Raw genomic sequence first — 20,867 nt, 5'->3', positions numbered from 1 at the left:
TGACTATATTCTGGTTAAAGCTTCTGAGGTCAACGCATAGCCTTGATGAACTTTACCGTGTTTTCTGGTTACCATGATAGAACCACGCCAAGATGTGGCATCAATAGGTCCAGTTATTCCTAGCAGCCTTAGATTGGTGCGGTGAGCATGCCTTAAAGTTATATTCTGGCCTCAGTGGGGAATGGTCAAACAGTGTGCAGAGCCCGCACAACTGCAGCATTGCATAAAACGGTCACATCTTTGGAAGATATGCAGGCGAAAGGGTCTCTCCATTTACAAAACGGGCTGGAACACTGGACAGTTTATGGCATGGAAACCACTTCTCTTCAACCCAGTAGTGGAATTCCTCTGGCGATACAAACCTTTTGAGTCTTTCAACATCCTTTAAACTTGAATCAAAAATGAGCGCCCCAGCATATGGACATTGGGTCGTGCCTCATCAGGAGCATAGTATCCTTGCGCCACACCACGTACTTCCGCGCAGCTCAGCAGAATGGATAGTATAACCGACCCGGAGGGTACTAGCAATAGTAATTGCTTACTGCCCGCCTACACTTTGCAGTAGGTTTTCCCACTAGGTGAGCAAAGCGGTCTTAGGTGTCTCTAGACTTCCTGTTTGTCAATTCCCCACCACTGTCTAAGGCTGTACTGTTCCCCTCTCCGTGCAGCTCCTTCCCAGATGTGAAACGATCCTATTTCTAGCAAGCAGTGCAATCTTTGACCCTAATTATATAGGCCTTGTTCTTCACTAGCTGGTTTGTGCCACGGCACCTGTTCTCGGGTGCCCAGCTTTGTGCTGAACTGGCCACCACGTTTGATTGCGCTGTCCCTCTTCAGGTCGCAAATCGGCTCACCTAATACAGTAGTTGGATTTCATTATCCCAGCATGAACTGCCACTGGTTTTAGGACTTTACACCCAGACACACACATGTTTGACACTCTTGACAATCTTAATGGCGTTTTCCAAGTTCTGGTCCCTACATTCTGAAGATTTCTTCTGGGTGCGCCAGTTCGAGCAGCACCCCGTGACTTGGCCACACACTGGTTGGTCAGTCAGTTTCAAAGTCACAAACTAGTGTGGTCATGAAGGCGGATTACACAGTCAATGAATATGTTGGCTCTTTGGGGCTACATGTGGAAGTATTCCTTTCAAGCACTATACGTTTTGCATCAAATCTGGCTTCCAAGCGTTTTTTCTACCGTCGCCGTCCAAATCTTCACAGGCAGAGCTATTTACTTTCGAGGCTGGCTATAGGCAGTGCTTTAAATGGGCCGGTCCTACCCGGTCCTCAGTACCTGCACTTCTTTTTTTCAATTTAAAGCACAGGTTATACTGATTTCCAGCAGATTTGCAAACATGTTGAGGTTTTTTTGGGGGGACTCCATACATTAGAGGTGAGTGCCGTAGTTCCTGAAGCCGTCAGGGAGATTCCCATGAGCTCAGGGAGACTCATGTCTGCGGGCCTGCGCCTGCCTCTGGGAGGCTGCATGTGGAGCAACTAGGGAGGCAGCACTATGAAGCCGCGCGAGATGGCGTGTCCAGCAATGAGACTGCCTGGGGGCAGAGTGACTCTTAGCACAGGGAACATCATGACGGTCGAGACACCGGATACAGGAAGACTAAACCAATACAAAATCAAAAAAAAGACTGCTAGTAAAACTATAAGCAACCAAGGAGACTCGTGTCAGTTCTCGGAGAATGGGGCTTGCTTGATACCCTTGAAAGTGGGAATTTGTTAACCAATCAGAATCAGCTAACTCTTGCGTAATAACGGCTTGGGCTTATTGTGGTATATAAACGACGTATTCACTATAGGCACACACTCATGGGTGTAATTTTAGGGGGACAGGGGTGTTTGTCCCCCCAACTTTCATGGCGCACCGTTTTGTCCCCATTCCTTTGGCGGGAGCACCTTTTCTTCAGAGGTCATGTCCCCCCAACATATTCAGCAAAGTTACTCCACTGCACACACTGGCGCAAAGAAAATGAGACAGAACATTTCTGGGGGTGAAAACCTGCAGCTGTACCTTTGAGACCTCTAAAGGCCGTGTGTGCGTTTAGAGGGCGTGGAGGGAGCCGAGCAGTACGAGCAGCTCTGCACGTCGCCAATACACATCCCTTGCCCCGCCCCCCAGCCACCGCCCCCTCCGATCATTGGGCGAGAAGGAGGAAGAGAACCTCCTAGTGCTCAAGGGCACCTTGCCCGGCCCTGGGATATTCAAGATACACAAAAAAAAAAAAAAACAATGCTGCTGCTTGGCTGCCGTGATTAACCAACATAGATAGGCGCGACCAGGCACTGCGAATGCAGCGGTGCTTCCATTGCGAAACACTGCAGCGAAGACGGGTCAAACGTCCTCAGTGGGAGACCCTCTTCACCCCAGTCAATCTTAGTGGGAGACCCTCTTCACCCCAGTCAATCTTTCACACAAGCCCCGCCCCGTCTACCTCCTCGCTCCCATGCTCAAGCAATTACCAAGGCAGGAACAGTCCCCCTCCTAATCCATGGCTAGCGCGTGCCCCGAAGCCTCCAGTCGCTGCCCGCCCTCCCTTGAGGGGGACACAGGGCGAGAGAGAGGCCTTGGATGTGCGAGGTCATATACAGGCCAGTACTCCTCCTCACCCAGCACATGTAGGGGCCGGGCCTCGTCCTATGTTTCAAGGGGAAGTCGGTCTCTTTCTCCCGTCTTCCCCAAGCTTCCTCATTTTGCGCATTTTTCAATTCAAAACGGTGCGTGTTTTCCATATGATAAAGGGAGAGATAGCTTATCTTCTTAACTCGTAAACGGGCACGCTCGACATCTCCCAGAAATTATTACCCCTACGCCACCTCTCTCGCTAATGCCGGAAAAACTGCGTAGTCAAGGACCTAGCGAGGCCCTTTACCCCCCAAAATATAGGGCGATAATTACTCTGGATCAAAACGAGGAGTGCTTCCGTTAAAGGGGGTTGGGGGAGGGCGCTCTTAGGCTGCGTCAATCACAGCCTTTCATATATACAGGTTCTATACAAGGCAGTTTCTAGGCAATACGCTGCCCAGGGCAAACAACACAAATGTGCCCCCCTCCATGAGTTTGTGGCACACTCCCTTGACGCAAAATTGGACTCCGCGCAAGCACTACCTGACATAATGCTCAAAACCAGTGTGCGCAAACGCAGCCCAGCAGGTCCCTGAAAATATCATAAGAGGCTGCCGTGCAGCTGACCACACATGAGGTGCCCAGGTACTACGTCACAAAAACATGCAATAAGGGACTGATGTGAAGGCTGACTCCTTCATAGAGTTAAGAACTGGGACGAGGATGAGAAGGCAATGTATCATTATATGGATTTTTTTAATGTATATTTTAGCAGGGGACAGAGTAGGGGCTTTTTTGACTGTTTCCCCAAGCTTACAAGCAAATTGTAAAGTCACTGACCGAAGGCCCTGGCCAGGCACAATAGTTGCCCCTTTATCATATCCGTGCCTCATAAACTAATTTTTTGGCATCATGCTCAAAGCTCCCTGCTCATCAAAAGTGCAGAACTAATATTTTCCATTCCCATGCATGAGAAGGACGGCCATTCCTATTTTTGCTTTGAATTCTGGGACTTGTTGGTTTTTCCTTTAGAAATTAAGGAAAACTACAATTCCCAGGACTCAAAGGAAATAAACAGGACTGCATGGCCTCACACATGGCCTGGGGAATCTTGTGATCTCAGAGTGGTTTTCCTCTCCTCTGGATGATCTGTGAACTGAAGTGGCTGTTAGGACCGGACCTGCAAAATTCTTGGCTTTTATCAGGAACATAAACAAAGAAACTGTGTTTAACAAGAACTTCCAAAGTCTGAAGACTCCTGTCTGGAGAGTTAATGGGGAATAGATTGTCAGCTGCTGATTGGCGCTATAATGAAGCTAATATCTCCCTTTTATTCCTGCGAGTGGTATTGCTTTTCTTACTACATTAGCACTTTGCACACCCACCCAGTCCCTGCATCCCGGCTTGAGTGATTCGCACCAGACACTGCAGTGGCATGCTGCTCGCCTTTCATAGTTAGTGGCCATCCAAGGAGCATGTCCTCTTAGGGTGCTCCTCTCGCTGACGTCCTGAGGCACCTTCACACCTGCGTTTGCTCTGCCCCTCCCTCCATTTGCTCCCCGGCCAGCTGCCCGCTTGGCTCGTTCATGGAGAGGGTAGGGTCTCTATAGCAGCTCCAAACCCGCTAGATGCTCAGCACTGGCGCAGATCGACCAGCCTTGGCGTAAATGTACTGCAGACTGGCAATGCCAACTTCTTTATCACCCCTCTGATTTCCACGTAACTGCTGGTCCGCTAGTCCTTCCTTCACAGACACCATCTGAGCTCTGTTTCACCGTCACACTTGGATGAGTCTGTCATGTTTTTCTTTCAAGGTCACCTCCTGGTCTAGTTTTCGTTGGCCCCATGTTGACGTGACGGTCACCACCCTGAATTTCCATTTTAGTATCGCTCGCTAATTTTTGTTGCTCTCTGAACTGAAGTGCATCTGCCCTAGTGTACCCCAGAAATGTTTTGCCTGACTGTACTGTAGTGTACTCGCTCTATCAAGGGTAGGCACATGTATGTCGCGTGTTCCCTTTTCTTTACCCTTAATATTAGTCTCACATTTACAATGTTAACGTAGTTTGAAGTATGCATACATCATTCTTTTAAAACGTTTCCCAAACCATAAAGGATTATAACCAGGCCTCCATTAAACATATATGCATTGGTTGGTCTGAATAAAGCACAGGAAACCCCTGACCTGTCGGACTGTTCCAGGGCAAGGCCTTGCTTGGGCATCCCCGAGTGAAGGGCTGCATTGCAAAACCCAGGCTGATGGAGGTTCACTTGGGGTTTGCAGCATAATACCCAGGCCTCCAGGGGCATAGGTCTTTGATATGCAGGAAGTAAGGATGGAGATATATTGGACTTTGGCGCCTCCCAACTGAATCCCTCGGGCTTTGTGATAGGACAGATTGCTGGAAGAGGTTAATAACCAGCGGAGGCTCAGGGGGTTGGGATAGGAGTCTTTGGAAGGCTCGGAAGTGCAGCAGGTCAGAGAGCCACTTCCCTCTCTTCACTCCCAGTGTGGATCACAATCATTGGAGCATCGTGGAGGTAACTGCCTCCCTGACAAGGGAAGGAGAGGGACTGTGAACCCTTGCCAAGAATTCTGTCTGGACTCTAGGGATTGCTAGAGTGGGGAAAACCTACTTCCTGACACTTCCCTTTGGACAGCGAGGGGCTCTGCATTACTGCAGCACTTTGCATTCCTGTGCGGTTGGGCGCCCGAGTGCCTCGAAGCCTAAGAGCAGTGTCTGAGGCAGTATTAACCAGCAGAGGTCTATACCATGCCAGTACAGTGCCCCTGGAAAGGAGGGACTGTGGCTGAAAGCCCAGTGTCTAACAGGATTGAATGGAATTCTAGGAGTTGACAGCTCTGTGCCGAGTGCTAATATGCGGCAGGATTCTAGGCCGCAGAAGCCCAACTGTTGAATAAGTAGCTCTGGAGGAGAAACACATCGTTTCCCATCACCAACTGCATCTCCTCCTTCCTCATCATTAGAGCGGAATCCCTGCCCGGCATCACCCAGGGGCCCAGTGAACCACCTTCTCTGTGGGCCATCTTTATTTTCAAAGCCTTGCGATTTGTATTCACTTGTTGGATAGTCAGTGGCAATCTTCAGTCTGATTTTCCACCCTTGTGAACTTCGTCATTACATGTATGCTATTGGATGAATAGTTCATGTTCTATGTTTCTTGACAGCATTGCCTCTGCGCTATTTGAATTTCCGCACCATTGGCGCCGGCGGGGGAGTGCAAGACTTGAACTTGGGTACACCAGGGGCTTTGGTCCGGCCTGTTTGTAGATCACTGGTAAGGGTGCTGTGGGAGCATGTGCAGAGTAGGATTAGCCCCCAGTCACGCATTCCTCTCTGCAGCTTCTTTCTCACTGCTCCCTTGCTTGCGTTTGAGCACCATTTCCTGTTCTCTGGTGCAGGATCACTCCATTTTCTCATTCCCTTTTCACCACCTCTTCCCCGGAGCCCCTTGCCCTGTTCTACACTGCTTCCCCCCTATTTCTCCATGTATTTACTTGGGTATTATAATGCACCCTCTGGTGGGCTGCTCAGAGCGCCATCGTGGTACACAATTCTTTTCCACTGGCTACCCCTGATTTCTTGCTCACTCCCTGTTTGTTGCACCCATGCTGCCTTGCCTTCTATGGGCTCAGCATCCCCTTACCTGATCACTGTCCCGGCACAGGCTTGGACAGCACTGGGTGTGCGGACATGTCAGCACCAGTCTTCCCTGGAGACACCGGCTGCACCTCATTCCTTAGCCCCCTCCATTGCTTCACCAGCGTGCATGTGATGCGACGTCATTGTCACGCTCTGCAGTCTCGTGGCAAGGTGACATTCTCACAGCGCAGGCTGTTCCCGCACAGCACCACGCCTGCAGACGGACTGGATGCGCTCCCTCACGTGAATCGTCACCAGGTGGGCGCGACAGCCCTGCTAACCATGAAGGGAAACCGCCTCAAGCTACCCATCAGAAAACCGCTGAGATCTTCCAGCCTACAATGCACCATCGCTTTTGAGGTCGAATTGTTCACTAGATTTGTTTTTCTTGCTTGCTTTAGGGTTTGGGAATAAATGCTGCAGAGTGCCTGCATTCTAGTCTGCAATCTTATTTTCTGGGGTTCAGCTTCATGTGAGGTGGGATGCATAGGTCAAGTTTGGAACTAACGCTCAGAGATTTTTTTTAAAAATGCATATATCTAAAAAAAGACCTCATTTTCTGGTGCCTTAAAGATGGGAGTTTGTATATAACAGGTTTTCTCTCTGGGCTTGGTACCCACTGCCACCTGCTCTCGTAGGTCTTGCACCAATGTCATTTAGGATGAATCGATGCACGCTGTCCACTGCTAGAAACACTATCCCATTCCAAGGCGCCCAGGGCTTCCTCTTACATTGTCCCTACTAAGGCAGCACCAGTACCAGAATATTGGCAAGGATGGATGCCCAAATGTCTACAGAGGTCCTCACTGACTGCTCTCCACATTTAGATGCTCATATGCTACATTCTAAGACACATTATGCATGCCAACTAAGCCGCCCACACAGGGCAGTTGAACACTCCTGCCAACAGACAAGGAACCTCAGAACTCTGCACTTTTCCAACCAACTCATTACAATCAAACAAGTCGTCCCTAAGTGCACAAGTGACAGACCGAGGTACACTTCCCGGTGACCAGTAGCGCCCACTCTTTGCCCCACTGACCGACTTCTTCAAAGTCATCCAGTTCTGGACGAGCGACCTATTGCTCCAGTGTAAAGCTGCCCAGGCCGATATCGCATTCTTTCCCTGCAGAGTTGGCAGATGTCTCTGGCACATTTGGTCCTCCTGCCCCTTTTTGGGCAGTCTATTTGACTACTAAGGTTAAGACGCTAGGTGTCATGCTTAACAAAGAAACAATTATGAGAGCAGAGCTAGATCACTATAGAGGAGCCGTTATTTGCCTCCATTTCACAGGACCCTCCCCTTGCTCGACAGTCTATCGATGGCATTCACACTGGGGCCAGCAACCAGGACTCATTTCACATACTGAGCCACTTCCGGCACCCAAGTTACCAAAGAAAGCACCAGCAGAAACCGTCAAGCACCTTGGAACGTGCTAAAGCATGACACTACGTTGGTTAGCGAGAAGTAAGGAACCAGAGTGTGTGCCTCACAGGTTTCCAGATGAAAGTCTACCTGGATCACGCTATTGAAAGGCCAGCCTCTCCTGACTGCCCTGGGGTCCTGCCTTTCCAGGGCAAATGACACATGGGCTCACCTGCCAGTCTCTGGAATCCGCTGTCTGGCCATCCATCAGGGTATTACCCCGTTTTCAGATCCACTTTTGTGGGCGACACTAGTGCCCAGAGGTTGCTTCTGTGCACACAGAAAGACAGACCCACAGGGAGTACAAGCCTTTTCAAATGGCATAATGCAAGGGCCACTGGGCCTGGCACTGTCTTACTTCATGAATCTGTTTGAATGTGAGTTGAATCCGGATTGGTCAGCTACCATCCTCTATCTGTTGAAAGTAAACACAGATTTCTGTTTACACTCCGGCTCTTTTTAAATGAGAACTAACATTGAGTAGGCTGCGATTTACAAATCTAGTGAGAACTTGCGATACTGGTATGTTTGGATGCAGGGAACACATTTCTCCCACCTTTCTCACCCCAGGGCCATTGCGTACTAGCAGTACACAGTTACAGGCACAGGCAAGCCTCCCTTGGATTGGTTGGCAGCCATTTTTGATCTGAGCTCAATGTACAAGATGGACGCGGTGGTGGAGTTGGAGAATTGCTTGTGGTCTCTGAGGGCAGGAAGATGAGGGCAGATGACTGACAGCTGGGGAATCAACACTCTCTGAAGTGGTAATCGCCACAGGCTTGAGGGGTATATGCCACAGCTGATTGGCGAGGAGGGTATCAGTTATTGAAGGAACTTGACCCATACCTGACGGGGAGTCCTCACCTGCGAGGAGGGGGCACTATCAGAAAAGGGAGGTCCAAGCTGGTTGCTATTTGGACACAGTCAGCTGGACCTGCAGTCTCTGGGATAAAAGGGCAGAGTTTAGGGGCACTCACAGGGGACAGTTCATGATGGACTATCCCCATGCGCAGGTCTCTAGCCTGGGGCGAGACTGCACGGGTAGTTTGGCTGCATCACTGACAGGCATTTGGAATTCCCCTGTGGGAGGGATGACTTGCTCCGCATACCGGCACGGTTTCATCTATCTCCAGCCCACATTGCACACACACTTTGGAGTGCCGCCATGCCAGCAGCCATATCTGGGTCCCATGCCCTCCATGCAACCATATCTGGGCCCTCTTCCATTCAAGCAGACATAACTACTGGGTCCCATGCCCTGCCTGTAGCCATATTTCCCCCCCCCCCGCTATCCTGCCAACAGCCACAGCTGTGTCTCTTGCCCTGCCTGCAGCCACAGCTGTAGCCCCTGCCTGAAGCCACATCTGAGTCCCTTGCCTTGCATGCAGCCACAGCTGTGCCCCCTGACTGCAGCCACGGCTGGGTCCCTTGCCCTACCTGCAGCCACAGTTGTGTCTCTTGCCCTGCCTGCAGCCACAGCTGTACTCCCTGCCTGCAGCCACATCTGGGTCCCTTGCACACAGCCTCAGTCACCAGAAGTGTGAAGTCTGTGGAGGAGCATTTTGGGGACTTTGGCTCCCCAACTGAGTCAATTAGTAATGGCTGCGTTATCCAGCATGATGTAAAAGGTAGGTATTGGGGTCAGAAAGTGGCACGTCGCGAATCTAAGGGTGCCCCACAATGGTTTTCAAAGGAAGCAGCAGATCCCTTTATGTTTTGGGCTTGGGGCAAAGGAAAGTTTAAATTGTGGACAGATGTAATAGTAGCAAATCCTTTCTTTGGTAGCTTAGGGAAGAGTCAGAAGGGAACTGCCCAATGGGTTAGACATTTCTGGCAGGATAGGGTGTTTACCGGAGAAATACTGGACAAGAAGGAAGGCATTTAGTTGCAGACATTAGAGTATTTAGTGTCAAGGCCCACGGGTTTGTGTATGAGTAGGTTACAGTCAAATCCGTTTTCTTGCCATTCTTTTTGGCCTTTTCAGTAGAGCGGTCTGGTGGTGGCAAAGAACGGTGGTGACACAGCAAGGGTGATGCATGGAGAACAGGGCAGGATGGAGTAATATGGTTTGGGATGCAGAATTCCAGTATACAAAAAAGACTGAGTGGGAAGGATGCCTGGGTCAAGCCAGGTCCTTCTCAGGTGTTTGCAGTGTGCCCGGCTAGATGCAATGACGGAACACCTGAAACTGACATGCGGGCCACGCAAAGCAGTTTTTATAAGGTGACAGACCACCACTGCCAGTCTATCAATTAAGAGTGTAATTAAGAGGTACCTCAAGGAATGGGGTTTGGAAGAAGATGTGCAGTAGCACCCGGAGCATTCCAAGTGCCGAATGGGATTACCAAATAAATGATCTCAGGCCCAAGTAACTGGACAGACCCAAAGAATGTGGCAAATACTACTTTATTATCAGTTCAATAAAGTAGGGAAACCTGGTGAACAAACAGATTGTAGCTCACACACTCAAATACATTTCAATTACGCAAAAGGTTTTATACCTCAATGAATTTCAGCTATGAAGTCATCCTACGTGGCAAACAGTAAAATCCTATCGGACACAGGGATTGGTTAAGGGAACATATATACCTATAGTTCATATAAGTGTTAGTATCATCATTGGCTGTCCCTCATCTGGTAGGCACGCCTCGAATAACCTCTACGTAAAATACTAATAAAAGCATAACAACAGCAGCGGATAGACTTCTGCAACACTGTATGGTCCACCATTACATAGGCCCTCATGATTGGTTGGCACTCTCCTCCAACCTTGGACCTTCGGGTCATTAGCAGCACGTAAGCAACGAAACCCAGGTGCAAGGGAACAACGTCAGACAACTGCCCTCCTTAGCTAATTAACCTACCATCTCTCATCAATTAGCCCCTAAGCCAAGGCTTCTTCTCTGTAGTGGACCTTGCTTACTGTTCTCTTCATCAGAACTTTAAAGGGAGTGAAGGTACATTGCTATCTTCGCCTGGAGCTTCATGAATAGGCCTTGTCTTCTGGTCTTGCACCACATGTGAGGAGACCATGATTGTGTTCATTCTGTCCTACTTAGTACTATTTGATTCAATTATATTGGGCGCTATTACTCTCTTCGGCCTCTGGAGACTTGGTTGCTCCGTCTTGCATGCGTTTTCTGAATCTTTGATTGTTCAATACTTGGCACTCACAAATGTTCACTCCTTTACTTAATCTAAGAGAAGTATGTCTTACGTATGTATCTTATCCTCTTTGACTCCTTTTGTGCTTTGCAGTTGCTTCTTGCTGCAGCATCCTTGAATCTAAGCCAAACTTAACAACTATCCTTTGTTCTTGCACAAATCTGTATTCCAGCGCTTGTCAGCTCTGCAGCCTTGGTTTCCCTTCTTGAGGCTTCTCGCTCACTCTTATAGGATGGCAACGTCAATTTTTTCAGCATGGCTGCTTTACTCGCGTTCTATTTCCTACTTCAGCAAGGTTCTACGTTGTCTTATCTACTGCATCTCTTGTTACTTATCTTCTATGTGTATATGGTTTACTTGAAATTAGCATATATGTTTACGTCGTAACTTTAATCACATCTTGATTCTTTAGATATCCGCAATTCAGGTTTTAGTGCGTCCAAGTATCTTCTTCATTATGTCACTTCACACCCGTCAGACTTCACTTATAGTTCTTCTATGTCCAGTGGAGTCTGCAGACTCATGTCTACCACATCAGTTGGTGATACATTCGGTATGGTTGTCTGAGTGCATAACGTCTCTCATACCTTCGATGTGGTATTGAGATGATACCAGGTGTCATGCACAGTGTTCTCTTGGTGCTCTTGCAGTATGACGAAGGTGAGCGGGCGGGCTCTATAAATGACGTGTACATCTGCCTTCCTACAAAGAGTTTACTACTCATTCCTTCAGGATAGGTGCTGCAACAGAGGCCACAGGGGTGCCTAACGAGGCAAACTATAAAGTGGGCTTCTAACACTTCTACTAATAAAGGTGCTGTATGTTCCCTCTTAAACCGCTGCCACAAGGACATCAACTGCAGACCATCAGCCAATCCCGAGTTGTACCCGGGAAGAACCAGTCACCAATAAGGGGGAACTATTTGAATTTCTGCCTCCCTGTCCTTTGGGCTAGAGGGAGTTCTACATCTGGCTGGTCTAGCTGTGGAGTGTTGCAGTTGGATTACATATATGACTGACTGACTGCCAAAAATGCTTTAAAAAGGAGAACTGAAATATGTTTTTCTCACGTAAAGATTTTTCTTTGCAGAATGGACAAAAGTGGTTGCACAGACACCACATTCTTAGTTTTGGCTATGAGATGGTGCTTAAGCGCCACATATAACCCAAACTATTGCATTGGAGTACAGATCGGTGGTAGGGCTGCAGGGGGTCGCCCCTGCACATATATGCAGTGAATGGGTTAAATTAAGAAATAAAACATTGCTATGAGATTTGCAGCAGTAATTCTGTAGATGTTTTCACATGGATCGGTCATATATAGGGTCTGCCAGTGTTATTCTGCAGCAGCCTTCTTAGAGTTAAGGGCTTAATTGCAGTTGAAAATGTGCTACTGATGTAATACAAATATCTTAACCAAGTGTGCCTTCAGTCACTTGATGCGTAAGCAGTATGCATGCCCTTGCATCTTTGCACTGAGAGCCTGTTAATAACAAGCATTGGCAAAGCCATCCGTTTTGGCTTGTATAGAAGTGTTAGAGATGCATTTGCCAGTCACTGACATTATGCCCAGGCACTTTCAGCGTCTTTCAGCTGTTGCCATCTTATTGTCAGGTAGCACCAAAATCGCAGTGCCTTGCAAATGCTTATCCCATGCCTACACAAAAGCCAGAACTGTTGGCTTTGCCAATCCTTGATCTTCAATGCTGCAGAGTTTTTTTGGGACCAAAGTTTGGCTAGGCTGAGAGGAGTGTAATGGAGGACTAATGAGCTTTTTGTAGTGTTGGAAATTAGGTCCTAGAAGAACAGGGGAATTCCCAGTTGTTGGTAGGACTGCTTAGCCTGAGGAGGCCGACTGGCTGTGTCAGTTCTACCAAAAACACATGGTTGCCCCGACCGAACCAGTATGATGGAATGTCAGAAATCACAAGGTAAAGATCACAGCTCCCCAGCTACACCACCAGGAAGCGGCTGGCAATAAAATGCAAGCCCTGAGAGTGCGGGGGACCTCACAGAGCCAGTCGAACATGGTGAGTAAACAGAGAGGCGATTTTGTAGCAATCATGTGTGGTGATTAGCAAATGGGCTTCTTCTCTGCAAAAAACTCAAATGAATTCTATCCCCCTAACTTTCAAGGTAAAGTAGGTTGTAGGTTGGCCACGCCACCTTCCTATACTGTTAACCACAGCCCGATTCAGTTTCTTTCTGCATACAGAGGAATGGTACTCAGTCAATGGGCGATTTCAAGGGCTGCACCAATGTTGCGAACTTGACCAGTGAGGACAGACCTTTGTATGTAGGCGATCCTGTCTATTTCGTTTGCGGTAATGAAGCTTTCCCATGGCTACCTAGGGATTGGCAGGGAACCTGTTATTTAGGGATTCTGTTACAGGGGGTATTCATCGTAAGCACCACAGAAATCTCTAAGGCTCGTCAAAGGTGGGATGAGAATGGCGATACTTCATCACAAGTTCTTGGTCACGTAGCGAAATGCTTTGTACCTTTTTGGGGACAAATATTGAATTCTGAGGATATCAGAAGACTAGCGAGAGTACTGGAGAGGACCATCAACCGGACCACTAACATACTCCATAACATGACTCTGGAACAGAAAGCGATAAGGTTAGTGGCGCTACAGAACCGGATGGCATTTGATGTCATCCTGGCTGAGCGTGGTGGGGTATGTAAATAAGTGGGGTCAGCTTGTTGTGTTTTCGTACCAGATTCCTCCCCAACCATCTTTAAGGCTATACAAAATCTGCACGTCCTTAGTTCAGAAGTGCACGTTCCTGAGGGAACTTGGGATCTTAGCAGGGGCGTTGCTAGGGGGGGCTAAGGGGGCTATAGCCCCTGATCTTTTGGTTGTAGCCCTGGATAGAATCTCAGGAGCTACAGCCAAAAGACTAGCTAGCCCCCAGTCCCAACAGTTCTGACATCAGCTTAGCCCCGGGTCTTTACCAGACCTAGCAACACCCCTGGATCTTAGCGCTTCGTTTTGGGACTTCTTACGATCTTGGGGATGCAAGCTACTTTCGGTCTTGTTGATTATTCTAGGTATTCTGTTGTTTTGCTGTTGCTGTATACAATGACTTCTGTCACATGTTCAGTGTTAGGAGGATGTTGTGCACAGACTATGAGAACATTAAGACAACAGGTACGCGCACCAGAAAGAATGACTAATGAATTTGTGTTGAAAGAAATTTCCGTTACAGACCTTATGGCGATTGATATCTCTGATGATTGCGATTCAGTGTGTATGGACATTGAGACGTGGAGTTACTCGTAAAGTGACTAAAAGTAGTTTAGCGCTTGGCTTAGGCCAAAAGGAGGGTTTGTTAAATGGGAAATCATATTGTGCCTCCTTCTAATATATATTGGCCTAAGCCTAGTCGCTCTGTGAAGAAAACCACGTTGCAAAGTTCCAATTTTAGATCAACTTCGCCGCCATTTTGGGATCATCCGCCATTTTGATTTCTGTTCATATGTAATTCTGTGTTAAAAAATTGTAGACTGTGTTTCCAACTTGTAACCGAGCCTTCCGACCTTTGTGCCCAATTTAATGGTTAGGCTGTCTGCGGGCCGAATGATTAGACTAGGTAATGAGAACTTGTCCCGTACATGACTTGTGGTCTTGGGATTGTCTGCACTAACAAGCCTCACCCACGAACATACATCGAGGACAATGTAATGCAAATGTCGAGCATGGACACTGGCAGAAACACATTGTGAAGGGATATGTGCTAAGGCTCACTGCTAAATCCAGGAATACACTTTGCCATTGTAACTTGTTAGAAATTCAAACCAAAGTAATCCATGTGCATATTATTGTATGAGCCATAAGTGAACTCGGCACAAACTCTAGACCACAGATTATTAACCTGTAGAGGGGCTGGACATTATTACTGAATTGTATAAATATACGACTGTACAGATGTCCAGTACCCCTCACTCCTCACTCTGAAGGGCTGGCACTCATTGTGATGTACTGAGGGCCAGATAGCTATCCAAATTTGTTTCTTTGTAACTGCGCAGTAGAATAAAGATCTGTGAATCTTTATAAGCCCATGTTTGGTGTATTTCCTTTTCTGGTACTCAGCCTCAATATTTTGCTTTTACAGCCTGAAAGTGGATCCAAGTGGTATACACGAAAAAACACACACCTACCCTCCCCTGCTTTCCAGCAGAAGTGGTGGAGGCAGACAGAAAAGAGTAATTGTAGTATAGGAACAAACATAGGAGGAGAATATACTAGACAAAGTCTAAGGAGTTCCCCAAAAGGCAGGACATGTGCAGAGCTAAAGCCCATGCTCTGTCCTCAATATTCATGTATCAATGCCTGGAAGATTACACAGTCTTGTGAAAGGACCACCATCTGTGTCTCTGCTCACTGGACCATGTAGAAAATCTTGTGGCATAGCCACTTGTGGACAGCAGGTGAGTGAATGCATGCCAAAGTGGGTGCCCTTGTAAATGCAGAGTGACTGAAAGGCTTGTTATGGTGCAAAAAATCGAAATGCCCAAATCAGATTTAACTTCATGCTATGTAAATCCAGGCATTACATTTTTTTTAAAATCAGCCATGGGACACTGCAAAGAAAACATCCTTATGTATGTCCCACACTTTTGTTTGACTGGTGATTATCTACATATGGGTGCGCCTCAGCCAGAGGGCTTGGTGTTCAGGCCTTATCTGCTGTTAAGAGACTGCATTCAGACACCACCTGGGGAGCTCTGTGCAGCTACCATCTTACACCAACTCTGCCTCCATCGGTCCCCTTTCTCCTCTTTCTCCTCCCACCCATGATGCCTCAAAGTGTACAGCAGTGACCCTGGCGAAAAAATCCCTGCACATGCCAAGGGAACAAGTTGATGCACTCTTTAGAAACAACCTTTTTTCAACATCCTCTGTCTTTACCATACACATACAGGCTAGCGATGATGGACTGTAGGTAGAAGTCACCATCTTGTCCGCGTTGCTGCCCAGAGTCTCTGGATGATCCCAGTGCATGTTAGATGTCCAGCCTGGGGCATTTCTAGAAGTTTGTATTAAAGAGGTGGAGCGCATCTCTGTGTCATTATTGCACGCCCTGTGATGGCAATCTTCCCCGTTGATCCAGATTAATGTGCCTTTCCCACAACATTTTTTTCAACGCTTTTTTAGAATGAAAGTTTCTGCGTGTCTCCTACCTAGTACAATGATTTCACGAAGCCACTGTTTGATGACCTTCGCTATCTGGGTGTCACTTACATTAATTATGCAGATGAAACCCAAATACTGATCCCCATCACTGGTAACTATGACACTGATGCCAAAGTACTAAGTGACAACTACAGCTTCGTCCAGGTTTGGATGGCTAAACATGGCCTTTGTCTAAATGACGAGAAGACAGAGCTTCTCCTTTTCGGCTCCAAAAACAATTAGAATCCTTTAATATTGACGGAAATTCCATCAAGGTTTCTAAGGATGTGAACACTCTTGGCAACTACATCGACTCTTCTCTAAACCTATCAAGACAGGTCAATGCGGCAGCCTCCTCAAAAGCATATACCTGCAAGTTAATTACGGCCTGCAGACCGCTCCTATCCTCATTCAACTGCATACCCATAGCTAGAGCTCTAGTACTCTCCAAACTAGACAGTAGTAACACACTTTGGGCCTCATTACACGGAAGGCAGTAAGGGTTAACGGTCACCGGTAAGGGTACCGGTGACCGTTAACCCTTACCACCTTACTACGAGGTCCCTTTGCGGGACCCGACCTTAACGGCTGGTGTAGACCAGCCGTTAAAGTTGGGACCCGCAAAGGGACCTTGGTGCTAATTACGGTACCGCAATTTGCGGTACCGTAATTAGCTCCTTCCCCATTCCCATTATGCCCTATGGGCATGGAGAAAGGGGGAATTACCGCCCCGCCAACCTTGGAATGGGGTGGTAATTCCCCTTTCCTCCATTGTGGTACCGGTATGGTACCGGCGGCAACCATGGTGCTAATAGCACCATGGTTTACCGCCTACCGTGTAATGAGGCCCTTTACCTTGGAATTAGTCAATAGAACTTGAAAAAGATGCAAGTTCTTCAAAACAACGCTAATAAGGCAGCCCTCAATATCCCTCAATCACAGCGTAAGATGTAACCTGAATTGGCTTTAGGTCAAGCAAAGGATTGCCTTTAAAACCATATCACTTACACACAAATACCTCGCTAACTTAGCACCAATGTACTTGACTAAGAAATTCTCACGTAATGCTACAGATCGCCCGATGAGATCAGATCAGGCACATTGCTTTAAAATCCCCAGCTTCAAGCTTCAAGCAACAAAAGGAAATAGCTTCCCTGTCCTAGCAGCCAAATTATGGAACACTCTGCCTCTCCAATTAAGATCTGAAATTGCCTACCACCCGTTCAGGAGAAATGTTAAAATGTTAAAATGTGGCTCCTCGCACAAGAATCCTAGAAAATCTCTGCTTTATGACACCTACCTCAGTAGCCCCATACTTGTAAGATATGCAAGAAACCGCACTGTAATTAGTAATCTCTCTTTGTAAACATTGTAAATGATATCCTCTTTAAACATATATTTCTGTAAATTGTGTAAGCTTATTCTTGTCATTGTAACTTTTGTAACATGTCTACGTAAGAAATGCACCCAGATGCCCGAGGGCTTGGTGCGCTATACAAATAAATAAAATACAAATACAAATAAAGTTTGAACGTCAGTGGAACTTCCCTGTGGCTTGCAAGGTCTGAACAAAGTGTCTGGGCTCAAAACAATGTCGATGGCCATTCACAAGACGGGTGTGGCCAAGGCAAATAAGGTGAACCAGGAATAGAAATGGCGTGCTCTACCCTTGTATTGTATGGGATGTTTGTAAAGCGTGTAAAGAGCATGAAGTATAACCCTCTCACTCACATTCATCAATGTGCCTGATTAGGGAAAAGGGCACCCTGACATTGCTATCCCTTACGGACACCACCCGAGTACCCTCTCATCAGATTCGCAATCGCTGCTTACAGCGCATTCTTCCTTCCCTGAATGGCTCATGAATTCTGAATGAAGAGGAAACAACATACAGCCGTACACCCCTCTTCCTCCGGTCCCCCAAAAGCCCAACAATGCCACTGGATCCTAGCAATTTGTCCTGCTCCCATCTCCAAACCAACATCTTTAAGCTTCTAACTATTGCTTTACATCTATGTTTGTTATCGCTTGCTAAAAGTAGGGGGTCATATTCCGGGGGAATGTAAGGTTGCAGGGTGGAGTTTTGGGGAATCTTTGACTTCGGAACATCCGGGTAGATAAACATAGACTTGTGTATTATACGTCCTAGGAAACCATAAACCTTGTGGTTAGTTCATTTTTGGTTTTAATGTTTACGATCTTCTTTTTGACTTGGAATGTCTGAACACTGCTTCTTGTTGTTAGCCATTTCTTATGTATTACTTGGTTGTCCATCCCACATGCTTCCCTGGGGTTGTGCCTTGCAACCCCACCACTGTTACCTCGAGATAAAGGCAGTAGAATTTAACAGGGTGGGGTGGCGGCTGGGATGCTTGCTAAGAAGCAGGAAGACTCAGCCAGAGCCCTCCAGTGAATGGCACTGCGGCACCCCCAGTCTCTGAAAATCGATTTCCCTCCAGATAGAGGTGGAATCGTGTCACCCCAGGACAGGTCACTGCCTCTGAAATGTGGAAGGGGCTGGGTGCCAGAACCAGTCACATATCAGAACTTAACTGGCATGACTAACTTGGCCGCCAACCCTCCTCGTCTTTCAAAGACGACATCATTCCAGGGGCCATCCAGGTTGCCCCCAGAATGGCTTGCCGCTGCTCATTCACTGACTTCTGTGGCACTGTGATGACTTCATGGGGGGGAGTCTAGAGTCCTCATGACTCCTTTAGGCCCCAAGTCAGAGCTACTGCTCCTCTAGACCTCTTCAGTGATACGCCCCCTCCATACCTTTCCAGTTGACTTGACTCCCTTCCAGACACAGAAGTACACCAGCACCCAACAGGCCAGTAGGCACAGTACCATCTCCCAGTTGATGGTGCCCACATCGTCCAGGCCACTGGAGATCCGCAAAACTTTATTCCTGCAAGAAAGAGCAGAATATACACTTGGGTAAGGATGGCAGAGAGAAGCACAAAGGGGTTAGGTGGGAAGGAGGAAGGGAAGGTGGGAAAGGTGAATCCCCCCAAGGAAAAGGCAAGATTAGCGCACAGAAGATGGATCTCATACCAAGCAACAGATGCATGAGCAGAGGGGAGGGGGGGGATTACCCAGGGTTGGCATGGGAGAAGAGCAAAGCAAGCAAAACACATATAATGTCCCATTGGGTGGGGGGGCAATGGCAGAGGCAACTACCCAGGGGTACGTAGGATGGGTCAGAAGGATGGTGGAGTCCCAGAGCCCAGGAGACAGTGCCACCAACCCCTCACAAGGGTAACACAAAGATCGTCCACAGAGCCAAGAACTCTGATGCCCCGCTCACACCACAAACCCTGCACCTTCAAGCAAAGACCACCCACCTTTGGGAAACCACCCCGGGGGAGTCAACCATCAATTAGTGACAAAACTTCTTTTGCACAATCATTGGCTGAAAACATTCCCATCTGAATGGCTTGTGGGGCAGGGCGGAATGGTGTCCATTTTCAGAAAGATTTTGGCATAGGCAATCGGTTTTAGCATAAAGTGTGTATTGGGCAGGTGGGTAGTCAGAGTCAGTACAGGGGAGTCCCTCTAGTTATAGGGAATGCATAATCAGTAGAACTTGGTGCCATACTAAAAGAGCCTCGTGCCCTGCTTTGTTGTTTTGTGGTAGTTGGGGAAAACATTGTTTCCAGGTCATGTTACACAGAACCTTGGGCTGAGCCAACAGCTACTTAAAGCTGGGTTGTGCCAAAGGGGTATGAAATATTCAGCAGCATTGAAAAGGGAATTTCCATAAACGCAAAATGGCCACCCAGACTTAAATATCGAGTTATCAAATGTAACAGGTAGGCGCATGGGATTTGTAGGAGATAGGTCTCCACACACAGCTTGGCCAGGGCACAGATCCGGCAATGGGATGGGGGCTTTTCAGGTAGGTGAGGGGAGGCATGGGAGTAATGTTAGATGTCAGGCTTCTCTGCCTCACCGGGGTCTCCCTATGCTGCCAGGGTCTGTCGTTGGTTGACTTGGGAACCTTTGTCTTAGTTAGTTAGTTTGGCCTTCTACAAGAGAGAAGTCGTCAGGACTTTTCTGAACACAACTCAAGCTACTCATCCTGGGTGTCACAGTCGGGTGGGCCACAATGCAGGGGCCGACTCCTACGTCGCGTCCCCTTTCCTCCATACTTATGGGACATTCCTCCGTCCTGTGGGACGGGACCGGAGCGCTTTGTAAAAGCATCCAAAAATTTCAAAAAAATGTTTAGTCCTTCCTCTCGTAAACCCGCCCATCTCGGCTCTGCCCCGCCCGCGCATCGCCCATCAGTCCTTATCTCTGCTCGTTCGGGACTGGAGGCGCTTGCATCCTCGGAAGATCTTCTTCCCTTTTTCCTCCTCTCTGGCTCTCGCTAGCGATCGTGTACTAGTCTGTCTATATCGTTCAAACTAGACTTTCCAGATTGTTCATCGTGTCACCGATATGAACCGAGGGTGGATCCCCATCCTCTTTGTCTAGAGTGTTTGGGTCCGGATCACCGTTGGGACTCCTCTTTTTATTGCGACTCCCTTTCGGTCCGGGCACTTCAACGTCAGTTGGAGCGGTGGGAGGAGGTGTTTCGATGTACTTTTCCTTCGCATTTTCAGGCGTTTATCGACGAAAAGAAGAAACGCCCGGTAAACGCTAGGATCTCAAACCAGACTCAACAACCTCAACAAATCATACCAATCTTTCACTATTGACGGCAACAACATCTCAACCTCCAACAACGTCAAAACCTTAGGAATTTATCTCGACTCCTCCCTCACTCTGACCAGACAAATCAACGCCACCTCATCCACCACTGCTTACACTTGTAAGCTTATCAATGCGTGCAGACCCTACCTCT

The 20,867-nt window shown here is 47.8% G+C and overlaps 1 protein-coding gene across 1 annotated transcript in view; it reads right to left on the bottom strand.

Annotated features, from left to right (window-relative positions):
* SLC6A8 (solute carrier family 6 member 8) overlaps positions 1–20,867 on the bottom strand; it is a 238,100-nt gene that overhangs the window by 84,917 nt on the left and 132,316 nt on the right. Inside the window, exon 4 of the mRNA XM_069645372.1 lies at positions 18,794–18,926. Within this exon, the coding sequence (XP_069501473.1) occupies positions 18,794–18,926 (133 nt within the window). The remainder of the gene's footprint in view (positions 1–18,793; positions 18,927–20,867) is intronic.

Source organism: Ambystoma mexicanum, chromosome 2p (assembly GCF_040938575.1).
Source record: "Ambystoma mexicanum isolate Mex_15411 chromosome 2p, UKY_AmexF1_1, whole genome shotgun sequence".
NCBI lineage: Eukaryota > Metazoa > Chordata > Amphibia > Caudata > Ambystomatidae > Ambystoma > Ambystoma mexicanum.
This window is presented reverse-complemented; position numbering and strand designations above follow the sequence as displayed.